The sequence below is a fragment of the Hemibagrus wyckioides genome, linkage group LG05 (assembly GCF_019097595.1).
Source record: "Hemibagrus wyckioides isolate EC202008001 linkage group LG05, SWU_Hwy_1.0, whole genome shotgun sequence".
NCBI lineage: Eukaryota > Metazoa > Chordata > Actinopteri > Siluriformes > Bagridae > Hemibagrus > Hemibagrus wyckioides.
The window spans coordinates 22,447,230-22,462,224 of NC_080714.1; the positions used below are offsets into that span (position 1 = coordinate 22,447,230).

General features: G+C 38.5%; 1 protein-coding gene across 1 annotated transcript in view; it reads left to right on the plus strand.

Annotated features, from left to right (window-relative positions):
- The first annotated feature begins 953 nt into the window (after nucleotides 1-953).
- The window catches only part of pde4d (phosphodiesterase 4D, cAMP-specific), a 160,167-nt gene continuing 146,125 nt past the window's right edge, over nucleotides 954-14,995 (plus strand). The window contains exons 1-2 of the mRNA XM_058388765.1: nucleotides 954-1,092; nucleotides 9,310-9,403. Coding sequence (XP_058244748.1) covers nucleotides 9,362-9,403 — 42 coding nt within the window. The 5' untranslated portion in view covers nucleotides 954-1,092; nucleotides 9,310-9,361. The remainder of the gene's footprint in view (nucleotides 1,093-9,309; nucleotides 9,404-14,995) is intronic.

Consider the following 14,995-nt stretch of genomic DNA (forward strand, 5'->3'; position numbering starts at 1 on the left):
ACATGATTAAAAAGGAGCCAAGAAAACATACGACATTTTGCTGTACAGCCCCTTGAGAGAGGCCCAGATGCTTGAAAAGCTTTTGACCCTTCACCTATGAGACTTTTCCACTCAGTCATAAAACAGAACAATGTCTCCCATGGCATGCCACAAAACAGATTTATTTTAATGTTTGTGTATATATTTGTGTAAGTTTCCATATAGTTTCTGGTCATTACGTTCGTCTTAACTAATAACAGAATTCTTGGATGAGTTTAACGATTCCTATCATTCCTCTAGGCAAGCAAGGCTAGATTAAATATTTATCTGAGACTGTAAAAAAACAAAAAAAAACAAAAACAAAAAAACATTACACAAACTTTTCCTAAATTTATTTTTTAAGTTCAAACAAATTACCCAGAGCAAATATTTCAGCCATGGGGCTTTCATTAGTGTTTGGGCTGTTTGACGCCACTGTCAGTGTGGCTGATGTGGGAAAGACTGTGGGAAAGAGAACAATGAGATATCATTCATGATCTCTGAGGTTAACTGAGTGACGTAAAATAACCTGCAGCTTGTCGTCACAGTTGTCGGATTTGGGGATTAAGTTCCAAAAGCAAATATGCAGCTCTTGAAACAGAGCCCTTGCACAGCATGGAAGCACAGAGACGGCGTGCTTGAATAGGATAATGACGTCAAAAATTTCCCCTTGTGCAGTAAAGATGAATGATGTGTTCATCATCTACTCAACCCACACTAATCATCATCGGACCTTGTGAGTCGTGGCTGTGGCGCGGTCTGTGCTGGTGTCCTGCTGTGATGCTGCGGTAGCCTTTGCTCTGGCTCCAGCTTCAGCCTGAGGAGCTCCGGGGGAGGGGGAGGGGCTTGGAGGACAGAGGAGCAGCGTGATTGGCTTAGACACTGGGATCTCTGTTGTTGTTCCATCCTTAAACCACAGAGCACTGAGTCTCCCTAGCACAGGAAGCATTGGGGGACACTTTCTCTGCCTCTTCGGGGTGGACTGTATCGCAGTGACAACACAGCTGAATCCCTAAGGGAGGGGGTGAACTCTTCTGTCACATTCTGCCTGCCTTTCTAAGAAAAAGAAAAACGGTAAGTTGTTTAATCATCTTGTCTTCTCTTGTCCTGGCATCAGTGCAGAGGATGGAGAGAAGTCGATATTTTTAGGATGACTTTATATCTGAAGAGTCCTGTTTCTGCATTTGGATATGCAATACGGTGTATCAGTGTGTGCGTGTGTGTGTGTGTGTGTGTATGTGTGTGTGTGTGTGTGTGTGTCTGATGTTAATAGTCCTGAACAGCATGAGGCAGGTGCAAGGTGACTTTTTGGAGCCCAACCTCCTCGGAAAACTTGCGGCTGCATTGTAAAAAAAAAAAAAAAAAAAAAAAAAAAGAAAGAAAAGAAAAAAGTGACACTTTCTTGTTTGCACAATTTTTCCCTCTTACTATAAATAGATAGGTCCTGACAAGCTGCCGAGATGTAAAGTCCTACTGTATCGCACAGCAGAAGAACAGCATTAGTGTTTACTCCTGGCTGTAACATTCACAGTGATGGAGAAAGGCTGTGAGAAATGCCTTATGCAGATGTCTCATTTGTGAGAGAATGTTCCCTCATTTACATGAAGCTATGCGTGAAAACGTCCTGCAGCATGACAGACTGGAAAGCCCTCACACTAAATGTGGGACTGCATGTTTACTCTAATGCATTCTTGTAATTATGATCAGATTGAGTTGACTGTAGTGCTGTTATTGTGCTTACGTTAAAGTGGGCGGTGAACAGATATTGTGTACAAACATGTCCTTTTATGGTTTGCAGTTCATGGATTGGGAAAATGTCATTTAACATCATAAAAAAACATTACATTCACAAGTTGCTTTATAACTCATGCACATATAAGGCAAAGGCTATAAATGTCTATAAATGTTTGAGTCATTTAAATGCTTAAGAACGGCACTCTGTTTTCAGAAAAGTTTTGATTTGTCTGTTTGTGCCTTTCTGATTTACAGTAAATCTGGAGAACTGGGATGTTTAAGAAGGACATGTGATCAGTTATATTTATAGTGTCATTTTAGCCATCTATATATGTCATTCATGACAGCAGAACTTCTGCATTTCAGTCTGTAACATTTTAGTTTCACTGCTTGTGCGTGATCCGGCACAGTGATTAAACCTACTAACAGCATGTCAAAGGTTCAGCTTACGTACAGTCAAATCTAAAGGTAAGGTCCGTTATTCTCAGTCACTACGAGCTACTTTCAAGCAATGTGTAAACTGACTAAATGAATTTTTTTGTTGGTTGTGAAATGGGGGCTCTAGTTTGGGTTTATATTCCCACCTTTCACCATACTTTCAGCCATCTATTGTTCTTCAGAACAGTGAAACTCTTGTGTCATGTTAACCTCTGAGATGCAAATGACGCTTTGTGGTTTGCTTAAATGACGGCTAACTATTGAGGAAGGGACACAGTTGGCCTTTGTTTCCATTGCTTATAGCAACAGATCCATAAAGTCTGCGCTCCGTCTGCTTTCCTTTCATTTTCCTCAGTCTTAGCTCACATTGCGCACGGTTAATCAAACACAGTCATAAAGGAGAAGTGAGACAGAGAGCTGACAGATATGTCTAGCCTTATGTCTGGGGTACCTTAATGTGTTAATGCACCTCAGGCAAGGGCAAAGATGAGGAACTGCTGAACTTTTCCAGTGTCTGTGATCCATTTTGTCAAACAGTGATGATTAGGTTTGAGGTTTTCAGGACCGAAGTGAACATTAGTTAGTGATTGTTAGACTCCTTTAAAGCAAAGGTCTAAACTGGAACTGGTGAAACAATACCACAAACATCAAATTTTGTTTGGCTTTGTTACAGACTCCAGTTCATGGGTTATCCTTTTGCAAGTTCAAATCCTATTCATGGCCAGAAGACCATAAAAGCATAAGAGATCTTGCTTGTTGGCTGGTCGGGATGGTTTTGTCATCACCCCCCCCCCCTCTCTCTGTTATTTAGTATAAATCTAGTTGATGATAGGCATGCACTTGTTCCCTAAAAAGGCTCTACTTGATGCCCTACTTCATTGTACATTAAGTTTCTCTGTGACATTACATAAACAGAAGGTTATGATGAAATGATTGTGGTCACCTATGTGTTGGCTTTCTTTTACCCCAGTTACTATTGACTAAATTGGGCAATGACTAAAACTGGGAGGGAGAAAATTGGTTTAAAAAAATTGTTCAGCGTTTTTGAGGATTTTAAGGTAAGCCCTAAAGTCACTGTAATTGATGTTGGCCATCTTTGTAAAAGATTTAGCCCAAAGGACTCCACCTTTCATCCAGCCTTCCCTCCCCAAAGATAAACACACTCTCATTTCAGTAATGTCATGATCTAGCATCAGGATCTAGAGTGTTACAGTTACATAGGCGTACTTATGCAAACCCATTTAAAATGTTTCTCTATTGATTTGAACTTGTAGAATTATCTAGCTGGGAAACTGCTTGGTTTGATCGAATGTCTACGCCAAAATTGTTCATAAACAGTTGATAACGACGGCTTTAAATCTTGAAGTATTATCTTAGGTCGATACGTAAATCTAGCACGAGAAGAACTGAGATGGTTAGTTCATCCCGTGAGTTGCTCTGAGATAACTAATACATATTAGATAACAATTGCTGTTTGGATTAAAAGTTTTGGAAAAGAAAGGAGAGTTATGTCCCTTCGCAGAGTAGCACAATTTTTAATAAACAGTGCGGAATAAATACTTACCATCATCAGCATTTCCTCCCTTTGCGGTTGTTTAATGAGTCATAATCTTGAAAAGTTGCATCACTGAAAGACAAAAAGACGGTTGTTTAACTAAAATTGAAATTGAATGGAATCTGACCTTTTGCTTAAAAAAGTTATCCGCTACTAAAATCCAGCTGAAAAACACAAAAGAAGTTAGAGTAGTGATGAGAGTCACACATGTCTGTTATTACAGAAGGGTGGGAGCTCTTTGCTGGTCTATTGGCCTGGGGCAGGGTGTGGGTCAACATCCACAGAGAGCCAAAGTATTTACTGCAATCCTAAGCACCCACACTTCAATCCTAAATGAACCGACTTTAGCTCTATATCACCATGCAAACAATCATAACTTTTAAACACAAAAAAATGAAAATTGTACATGTATGTAAATGTATAATCCATGATGCGGGTGAGGGCATTACTCTTCTCTTTCGTTTGCACATGGCAGTTTTCTCTCTCACTTCTCTTTTGCATGCATTTGACTAAAGCACATGCACTTCTCCATCCTGATCAAGCCTTAATGGACAACCTAATACTTCATTGTTCTCTTGAAGTTCTCCTAAAACTCATAAATGCAACATATTTTTATGAGCAAAATACAAAAAGCATGTTCGACACACAGTAAGTATAAAGGTCCTTCTTTCCAGGACTGACTCCAAAACAGACGAACTGAAGGCCCTCTCTCATGACACATAATGACTTAGCCAGAGTGGACGAGCACACAACACAGCTGGTAAAGTGTCAGGGGATTCATATTACACTACATGAGAATCAGTAGGTTCAAGTTTATCTAATCAGCCTGTGTTTATTTCTGTAACTTGAGTTTAATGTGGAATATCGACAGTGCTGAATGCACGATTCTGATCGATCGGAAGGTGTTTATTAATTGTCTCTAACAGCAGCTGTGAATAGCTGCAGCAGCCAGGTTTATATCAATGTGCTCATTGTAAAACATTCTTCCTATAGGAAAAACTCACAGCGGGATGGTGCATCATAGACGCTTTACATAAACCCAATTAAATCCGCTGTTAGATATGCTAAAACATTCCATATACGGAGATTTAGCCTTTTTAAACGAGTCTCCATTGTCTGTGTCTTTTTTTTTAAGCTGTAACTTTCAGTTTCCAGATGTGAAAACATCTTTAGGACAAAAGCACTTTTTCTTTAAATCTATGACAAGCTGCATATTTGTCTTACTACCTTCAAGAGAGAGAAGCAAGGAGTAAACAGCTTTGCAGTTGCTATAGCGCAAGTAATAATAGGAATTGTCTCATTAAACATTACACATGGCTATAAATGTGCATGTACAATGTACTATTCTTTAATTAATGACATATGTAATCTTTGGCAAATTGCTGTGGTGACAGCAAGTCTGCTTGATCTCAGGTTACATCACACCATGCTGTCATTGATTTATTTATTCTTTGTATATATGTAAAAGCACATCCCCATTATTGCTTACTTAGTCAAACAAACTGCAGTGAACCAAAACATAATGGTCAGTGGCGACTCAATGGTTAAAGCTCTAGGTTACTGATCAGAAAGCCCCATCACTGCCCGTCTGCTCCAGGGGCGTCTTATCAGGGTTGACCCTGCGCTCTGGCCTCAACTCCCTAAACAAGATGGGATATGCGAAGAAAAGAATTTCGCTGTAATGTATACGTAGCAAATATGACTAAAGACTAAATAAACAAGCAAATAAATAAATGCCTGGTCTATACAAGGTTATTTTCGTTTCATTCGTAAACTAAACAGTGCCTAACATGGTGAGTTTCCCATGGAAAACTTTCCGTCAACGATTGTGCACTTTTTCTATCTTTAGCCTGCGATCTTTATGGTCGATTTTGCAAGGAAATCTTTCAACTGTGGTAAAAAAGAGCAGGACTGTTGTTCCCTGTGTAACATAAAGAGCGAACGTTGAGTCATGGCTCGAGTCTATTTGTTCCTTTTTCTCTTCATGAAAGGAAGAAGTTACTGATCTCTCAAGATATAGTGTCAGAAGTGTCTGGAGTAAGGGAGACAGAATAAAAGACTTGTGCACATTTTCGCATTTTTGGGGAATTAATATTTGCAGCCACAATCATTAAATCATTAAATTGGCTCAGTGCATATTACTAGAGCCTCTACAAGGTTACATCTTTTATATCATTTTTATCTTTCTAATTAGTGTGTATAACTGGAGGATTTTAAAACATCCTTAGTATGAAATGATTCTTCACCCTAGTGATCAAGGCCTTCAAAAGAAATCCTAGACTATGGCTTTCACAAGCTGAAACTAGGGAATGTAGTAGTACATTAAAATATACAGACTACATGTGTGTTTAATAGAAAAGTAAACTATAGTTTATGTAATAAATATCCATACAAAAATCTGAAACTGTGCAATCACAAAATTTCACTTCTGCTTAGTTCCATTATATGTAGACATGTTAAAAAACAGAGATCTCAGTCAGAATAAAACAGCCTTTCTGGTGGCCAAATGATGTTGTATTGCTCTTTAAATCCATCTTAAAATGTGAATAGATATTCCCAGACCCACCACATGAAGGAGCCAGAAACCTTCTGAATGTACAAGTGCTGCTTAAGAGGGGGAAAAACAGCCAGTCCATTTCAGCTAGTTCTCCATTTATACTGGGAGAAAACACACTAAAGCAAGGGTAAGCAGTGAGACTAAAGCTAAACCAATGACACACACACAGCGTGCAATAATAACATGATAAATGCTAATCTAAAACATGGAGGAGCGTGTGAGTTTACCAGAAACAGGGTGATTTCAAAATTCTTGAGCTTATTGTACAGGAGCGTTTATTAGAAACAGAAAAATGATCACTAAATATGAACAATGGGCTTTCAAAATGACACGATTATTAAAAAAGGAAAAGCTTTTAAGACAGAAATGCATAATTGCACACATACTGTATATATACACACAAAGTTATTCTTTATTATTACTCTCTGGTAAACTGTAACGAGGAAATCGGAAGTATTTTATGATCACAAGCAAAACATTCATCTGAGGTGTTGTCTGGACCTTGAAAACAATGTGACAAGGACAAATATCCTATTCTAGTATTTCACTGTTTTCTTTCAATACTAAAAGTAATTACTTCAGGATAACATTGATCCTCCCAGCAATCATTAAGGAGTTCACCCTAACACAGGATGTAGTTGAGATGTATTTTTTTCCCCGTCTAACACAGCACATTCAGCTCATGAAGGCACTGGTAATTGGCTGATTAGGTGCTTTTGCCGTTGTTATGGCCCTCCATTAGAGTAGAGTCTGACACCCTGCCCTAATCAAATTATATATTTGCTCTGTTGCTGCTGTGTTATATGTCATGGTGGTATTCTGGCTCAAAAGAGCGATCTATGTATAGTTGAGAGTTTATAATGAATGCAGAGCCACTGCTCTGAGTAGTTATTACTTCCCCTGTCCAAAGGGCTGAACTCCTGCTCGTGACATGTAATAGAAAAATCCATGAAAATCCATGATGCAAATAAAAAAAAAAAACATTCAAATTAGCAATACAGTGTGCTGTATATAATCCGAGAGGTTAAGAAAGCTCGTTTGTTCATTTTAGCTCACGAGTCGAAAGTGAAAGAGCATGATGTACCTGACATCCCACTCTTCACCTTGGCTCCTGTGTAATTGCAGGTGCTAAATCAAGTGTAGAGCACACAAGTACGCCGAGCCTAATCAGAAAAATGAAGCTGTTTCTCTTAAATACTAATTAGTTGTTTTCAAAAATCATTTCTTTTTTAGACTAGATATCAAATTGTTTAGAACAAGAGTCGTAATCACAAACAGTTTTCGATTTGCTGCAACTAATCAAATTTTGAATGGCATCTGTGGATTTGATTCAGTGCAAGCAATGTAGTGTGTGTGTGTCTGTGTGTATCTCGAATGCAAGTGGAGTACAGAGATAACCACTGAAACTGTTGTGATGTGTGTATGTGTGTGTGTGTGTGTGTGTGTGTGTCTGGCTCACATCAGTCTACAACTGAAAATTCCACTTATTTACTACTTGTTTATGTATCTTAAAATATTTAGACCATAGTAATTTGGGCCAATTGACTTGGGCCAAGTTCCATGGTGTTTTGAAAACCAAAAGATCTAACCACAGATATTTATGTGTGTTTTCATGAATATGGCAGATGAATTCAGCGTGACACGGCATACTGTACGTACTTCATATATCAGTAGGGATGATCATACACCATTTAACCATTGATTATTTTCAACCAGGCGTGATCTGATATAGATCATTCCAACAAGACACGGTGTATGGGGAACTGGATAGCTTGTAATGTTTTTGTCCGCCAATTAGAGTTTCCATTATTTCCAAGATATGGAGTAAGCCAGGGGCTCTCATGAGATAATGTGCTCACAGCCGCTACTTTCAGTCGATACTCTTGCGTTTCCTTGACAGCTTGATATTTTTAGACTTTGTCACCATGAAAGTAAGCAAAGAAGATTTTGAAAGAAGTTTTGAAAGAGGCTTAAACCAAAGGCTTCGGTGGCTAAAACCAAACAAGTTCAGAAAAGCTTTAATTCCCTTGATGGGCATGGTGCTGGACACTTCTAAAGCAGAAATGAAGCACCCAACAGGGAAGAAGCCTTTGACAAGATGTCTTCAACAACTAGGACACGATCTGGGCTTTGCACAGAAACTCACGCAGAGAATCCAAATCTCTGGCCCTCAGCGTGGCTTGACATAAAGGATTTTTTTTATTGTTTTTCTCATTTTCTCACTTAAATCCCTGTTTTTGTAAGTTTGTGGTATTCTGGTGGAGTCTTTCTTTTTTTTCTCTATGTTTACTTTTTGCGAAAACTTTTGGGCAAGGGAAGCAGAGAACTGAAATATAGAGGACACATGGTCTCCAAGCCCAAATTGTGCCTTTAAAAGCCAAGCATTTCGAGTTTGGCCAATTCAATCTCAAGTGAGTTCAATCAGGCCAGTAATGTGGATTCCTACTGTAACAGGGAAAGCTACTTGTCAGAGACATGGACTGGCACATAAAGCATTAAAACTCACTGATTCAAGTTTCCTGAATGGTGTTGAGTATTGACAGTGATTTGGGCAAGATCAGAGCAGCTTTTAGTCAGATATTTAAGTATGCTCATAAGTGCTTATTACAAGTACTTCCGTAATGAGTTAAGAAAGTCAGTCCTTTTGGATAGAACAAGTCCAGTGTGAATGGATCATGATGTAGGATTATGATATCATATCATGTTATATGGTTGCCTTGGTATCACACAGATCATATTGAGGTATTCAGTTCCACTTGCAGGGATTTCTGAGGATTTTCAGGACTAAATCAAAGCAGTTTCCATTCTCAAGGCCTTCATTTTTTTCTTGTTTCATCTAATACTCACCTTGTTTTTTTTTTAAAGGACATAGCACATACACTTTAGAACATCAAATTAAATTCTCGCTGCTGCCATTGTCTGCTTCTTGCACAACCATGATTCATATTTGTTAAATATTTCATTAAGGGACTGATGCCTTTTTTTTTTTTAATCTGATCTCTTGCAGAAAGCTTTTCCCCCAGTGTCCGGGCCGCTCCGTTTGAGCCGAGGGCCCCACGATGCAGGAAAGTACCTGTAGCGGAGAAAGCCAGATGGAAAGTGTGAGTGCATTGATGCATTTTGTGCTTTTACAAACATACACACATAAAAATACAATGTATTAAGCAGAGCAATTCTGGTTTATCTCATTATCTCTACCATAACTAATAAGCTAAAGGATCAACAGATTAAGTGACTTTCCCATGAAGAAAAGAGGGAAAATAGAACTGGGTTCAGCTGAAAAATGTATTTTTTCCCAAACCATCTAAACGGTAGCATTAAAGGACTGAGCATGACTGTTCAGCAGACCAGTTAGATTTGACCTTTGGAAACTTTGCACAGATGGTACAAGTTCATTAGCATTCTCCTGTCCTTTGCTGCATTTCCTGTTGTTTTTCTTTATAATAGAGCAACACAAGAGTGATCACAGGAGGTCAAAAGCCAACAACATCCCATTTCCAAAGAGAAAAGAAGGATAAATGAATAGGTCACGTGAAACACGTATGAGATATCTCAGAATTAATTACATTTTTGCTTCTGTATTTGGCCAGATGTTCAGGACCAAAGAAGATTGATTGGAGGGTGTAGCTCAAGGGCACAATATCATCACTTATTGGACAGTGATGTTAGATTCCTGCACATGTTCCAGCATCTGTTTCCCATAGTACCCTTCCCCAGATCCACCTCATACTATTAACACATTCATTGGCCCTGTGGGCCACCTTCAGAGCATAACTCATAGCAATATAAGTCATCTGCAAATTTATAATCTTGTCTAAGTTTCAGTTTCTGTCTAAACCGTTCAAACTGTTCCAGTATGTTTTACAGTAGACTACTCGGACTGGTCTGAACATAAAATGACGAGACTCATGTAGCTCTTCTTGCCATACTCAAAGGAGCAAAGAAAACAATCCTGTAAGCTTGGCTTAACCCTTATCAGCCTCTACTTAAGACCTGGATTTCTGACAGTCTGTACAGAGCCGTATAGTAGGGCTCCTGTGTTAGACTGCATTGAGTCAAAATTAATATTGTGTACACTCTTCTTCATTTTGATGCACTTCTGCCTCTTATGACACTACCTTTCAGCAACACATCAATATGAATGGATTTCTCTGCATTTCGATGTTGAAGTCTGACATACAGAGAGTGGAGAAAATAACAGACATGCCACTTGCAAAAAAAAGGAACTTGAGGTGCATTTGAGGAACTTGAGTCTGATTCTCAAACAGCAGCATGTATCAGTTAGCAGTGTTTCAGTCATTATGTTCATTCTAGACCATTACTCAATTCATATTCTCCAGCTGTGAAGCTCAGTCCATTGAACATCGTTAAACAAATGAAATATTTAATAAATAGCATGACATGACTGAGTTAGAAATACAGAACTAAAGTAATACACTGGAATAGACCAGGTAGTTTCAAGACATTCTGCTCACTTTTATATCGTCTTTGCTGCTATCGCTGTCTTGCTTCTGATAGGAGACTTGGTTCACTGCTCTAAGCAGTCTGACTAGATTTTTTTTTCAGGTCCCCTTTGCCTCAGTAAGATCTGAAAAGCAATTAGGCTATATGTGTAATAATACTTTGAGAGTTGTATCACTCCACATTTAGGGGGGAGGAAGCTTGTCGTCCCCCTGGCCTCTTCCCAGAGCCACCTGTCTCAGAGACAACTAACACTTTAATATGTGAAATTGTACAACACTTTGAGGCAGAGTGCCAGTAGAGCCAGATTACAAGTGCATGAGTCACAAAACTTTTTTAAAAAGTATTTAATGTCCCCCGGCAACACGATTTCTAATACTTAGTTAAGTGTGTAATAATAATAATTTGTCTAAAACCTCGGGGGTTTGCTTCCCACTTCCCCCGTGTGCTCAGAGGTTACATGTTCTCCCCGTGCTTTAGGTGTTTCTTCTGGGTATCCTCTTTTGGAATCCTCTCCAGAGGATCCAAAGACATGCATGGTAGGCTGATTGACATCTCTAAATTGTCTTTATTGTGTAAATGGGTGTGTGAGTTTGAGACTGAGCCTTGAGATTGGTTGGCACACCCTCCAAGGTGTCTCCTGGGATAGGCTCCAGGTTAAGATAGGCTCCATGGATGGATGGATGGATGGATGGAGAACTAAATGCTACTCTCTTTTGTGCCTAAGCAGAACAATGAGGGGGTGTCAGATGTGTATTGACTGACAGCAGTAATCAATATTGAAAATAATCACCATCACCACATGTAAACTACTACACTATTATGCTTTGGTTTAGGTTCAAATTGACTTTGGCTAAGGTGCATCTAGGGCTCAAAATGTCCTAATTCATTCGCTGGTTAGAAATACACTGTAACTAAATAACTAAGTAATTATTTAACAGCTAGTTTAATACAATTTGTCTAAACACCTACTGATGATTTTCTCTTTATGTTCAATCTTCCAAATATCCAGAATTCATTTCTGCTCTGTTCTTTGGCTCAGTTTGGTCACTGAAGCTCAGTTTACCGGCTTGAAAGAAAGAAAACCTCAGCCCACAATAGTATGTTTGGTTCAATTCCTGGAGTTGGGTCGATTTGAAGTTAAATTGCTTTCTAACTGCATTCGAACCTCGCTTGGAACCAGGCTGAGACGGTCTCAGTGTCTCACCATCTCAAGCTCAGCCTGGCTGTTTGATTTGATCCAGTCCAGTGCTGTGTTCTTACCTGCCTAAATGAACCAGACAAAGAAAAACACCAGGGTTTGATTTAAACTGAATAAATATGTGCATATGTGGAATCATGTTGAAACAGGGTATAAGAGATGCTATTTTTTTTTTGCTCATGTTCAGACAGAAAACGGCTGGAGTAAACAACAAATTCTTTGGTTTCTGTGCTGGGGCTAAAGCTGAGAAAATCACTCTGAATGAAAAATACCACAGTGTTCTTTTCATTGTTAGTGGTAAAGTCACCACAGAAGCTATAGCTACTGTATCAGCAGAAAAAGAAAATAAGTTGAGAGAGGCTGTAATGTTTTCAGTGAAACAGGATCAAAAGTTACCAGCAGCATCGATGTCAAGAGGATCAATAGTTACAAGTCTGAACTTACAGACAGAGATATATTTTAATACACCAAATTTTGGTCTTGTCAGACAACAGCTCAAGAATGTTTAAAGCAGTTGGCCCTACTCCTCCTTTTTTGTATTACTTTGTATATTCCTGGAGTCAGACCTAATAATGATGAACCTATTATTTGACATAGATATTGATTTTCATTTGTACCTTAAGAGGAAGAAAGCACATTCCATTATTAGTTTTTAATACCAAGACCACCATAATTGAATAATTATGCGAAATGAGTTTAATCATACATTAAATCCTCATTATACTGCACCTTCGTTTCATATAGCTAACGAAACGTCTCAAGGTTGACAGTCTCAGTACCAAGCCTGTTCCACTTTATTTATATTTAATAGTCTGCAACAGCCGCGACTGAACTAATTAAAATGTTTGCATCTCCAACACATCTGTGAAAACATCATTAATTCAATCTAACGTTTGCTTATTTACTCTTATTGAATGATATGATTGCGTATTCCATGCAGGTAATAATTAGGCTGTTTGTGAAAGGCAGAATGTTTATGAGAGGTTAATGTGCTTTTGCTGTATAACACTTTAGCTTAAATAGGTAATATGTTTGTTGCTCTTGAAGATAGTTATATAGGTGCCAGGTTTTGAAGGGAAAAGAGACTATGGAATAAAAGTATTGGGGTATTGGGTGAGAATTTTTAGTAGAGCCTTTCAGAAAGAAAGCATTGGCTCTATGGCATCAGTGTCAGAATTTAATAATCCTGCTAACTTGGCAGGAATATATCAGAATCATGCTTTTAAAGTGGATCTATAATTCTGTCTGAAAACTAGACTCAGAGGCTGGCGATATCAAGATGGCAGTCTGTTGTATTTTTGAAGGACAACTCATAAGTTTGCTAAAGTAGTAAAGATACTGGAAATTCACAACATTTTAGACAAACCTTCACTGGAGTGTCATATAAAACTTCATTCAGATGCAAGAGCTGTATTCAGTGTAAGCATTGCATATACATAGCACAGCATTGACCATCATTGTTGTACTTGGCAATAGCCTTGATGGTTTCTCGCATGTTCCATTATCTAGCTGCTTCTTGTCACGGTTGAATAAATTCTTGTAGCGTTATAGTATATAGATCTTGTCAGGCTGATTTACTCTTAGGCTACAAATCCCAAAAGAATGATGGCTGTTTTTTTCTTTCTTTGTGAATCGTGCCAAGTCTTCACAACATGACAAATAGAGCTTGTTTGTTTTCATGGGCGGAACACGTTGCTGCTTAAGGTCAGGCCAGAAGACAAAATATATTCTTGATGTTTCTGTTCAGAGGTGGCATTCTGTGTGGCTCCCAGCATTATCTAATCAAAAAATCATTAATTATGAATGAGATGAAGACTTTTAGGTGAATAATAACAAGCTCGGCAAAACCCGTGCATTCATGACGGTAATGTTTCGAAAGGGTTTCTCGCCCGAGAAAGCTCACTTTGAACAGAATCTTACGTAATTCAGTTCTAAAGTAATAGAAAATACCTTATCTAATACGAATGAACCCTCTTTTTTTTTTACCAGTTCACTGGTGTTCCATTCTGCCAGCCGAGTGGAAAAAGACTTATCAGACATTTTCAATCATGTATAAACAAAAGAATTATTTTATGGCTGCAAGTCTGCTATAAATTTAGTCAGGACTCTTTCTGTTGGCTTTCAGTGTGAGATGTTTTTACCTCTGTTGAGATTACACAGAGTTTTAGTGGTTGAAGATAACACCTTGATATTTTAGATGTATGAACAAGCACTTGGGGCGTTTCAGAGAGCGGGAATGGGTTTGATATCACCATTACAATACCAAAACATTGTGCATTTTGAATTACTACTAGCAGAAATAAGTATAAAACTCAACAGTATAGTGTTAAAGCCTGTGTCTACTTTCATATGAGTGATTAACTATACTGTGGACATGACATAGTAGTTCAATGGTGAACATGGTCACAACCAAAACAGATGCAAATTCTATTTTTTGGCCTCTGACAATAAGAGTTAAATAAAAAAAAACTAATAGCAAACCCTAAATATAATCATGTTTTTTAGTATCAGCAGGATACACTACCTTCTGAATGGTAGGTTGAAGCATACTGAGGAATCTCAGTGGGCACTTCCACATGCCCTGGGCCTAGTATGGTGAAAGTAGATCTTGCTGATCGATACAGACGTGTGTCCACAGAGATGGAAAGCTTATCAGTCTGCAGAGCTCGGAATCAACAGAAGGCAGAATTGACAGTCATAACAGGAGTGAAAGGGGAAGGGATGAAGGGATTTCAGACAACCTACATTTTACCTGATTATCATGCTAGTGGTCCTGCTTCACACATATGAAGTAATATGTGTAACATTAGAAGCTTCTGGATGAATGTCATTCATATCATGAAGAGAGTGAGAGATAAAGTGTGAGGGTGAGAGGCAGAAAAAAAGATGGGTGGGGGGGATAAATTAAGATGGAAATTTTGTATTAAAACTATTCCCTCATGCGCTGCTGTTTCTGACTTAAGATGTTTAAATGATTAGCCATGCACAGCTGTTAGTGGTCTGCCAAAGAATGATTGGCACAAGAGATCAT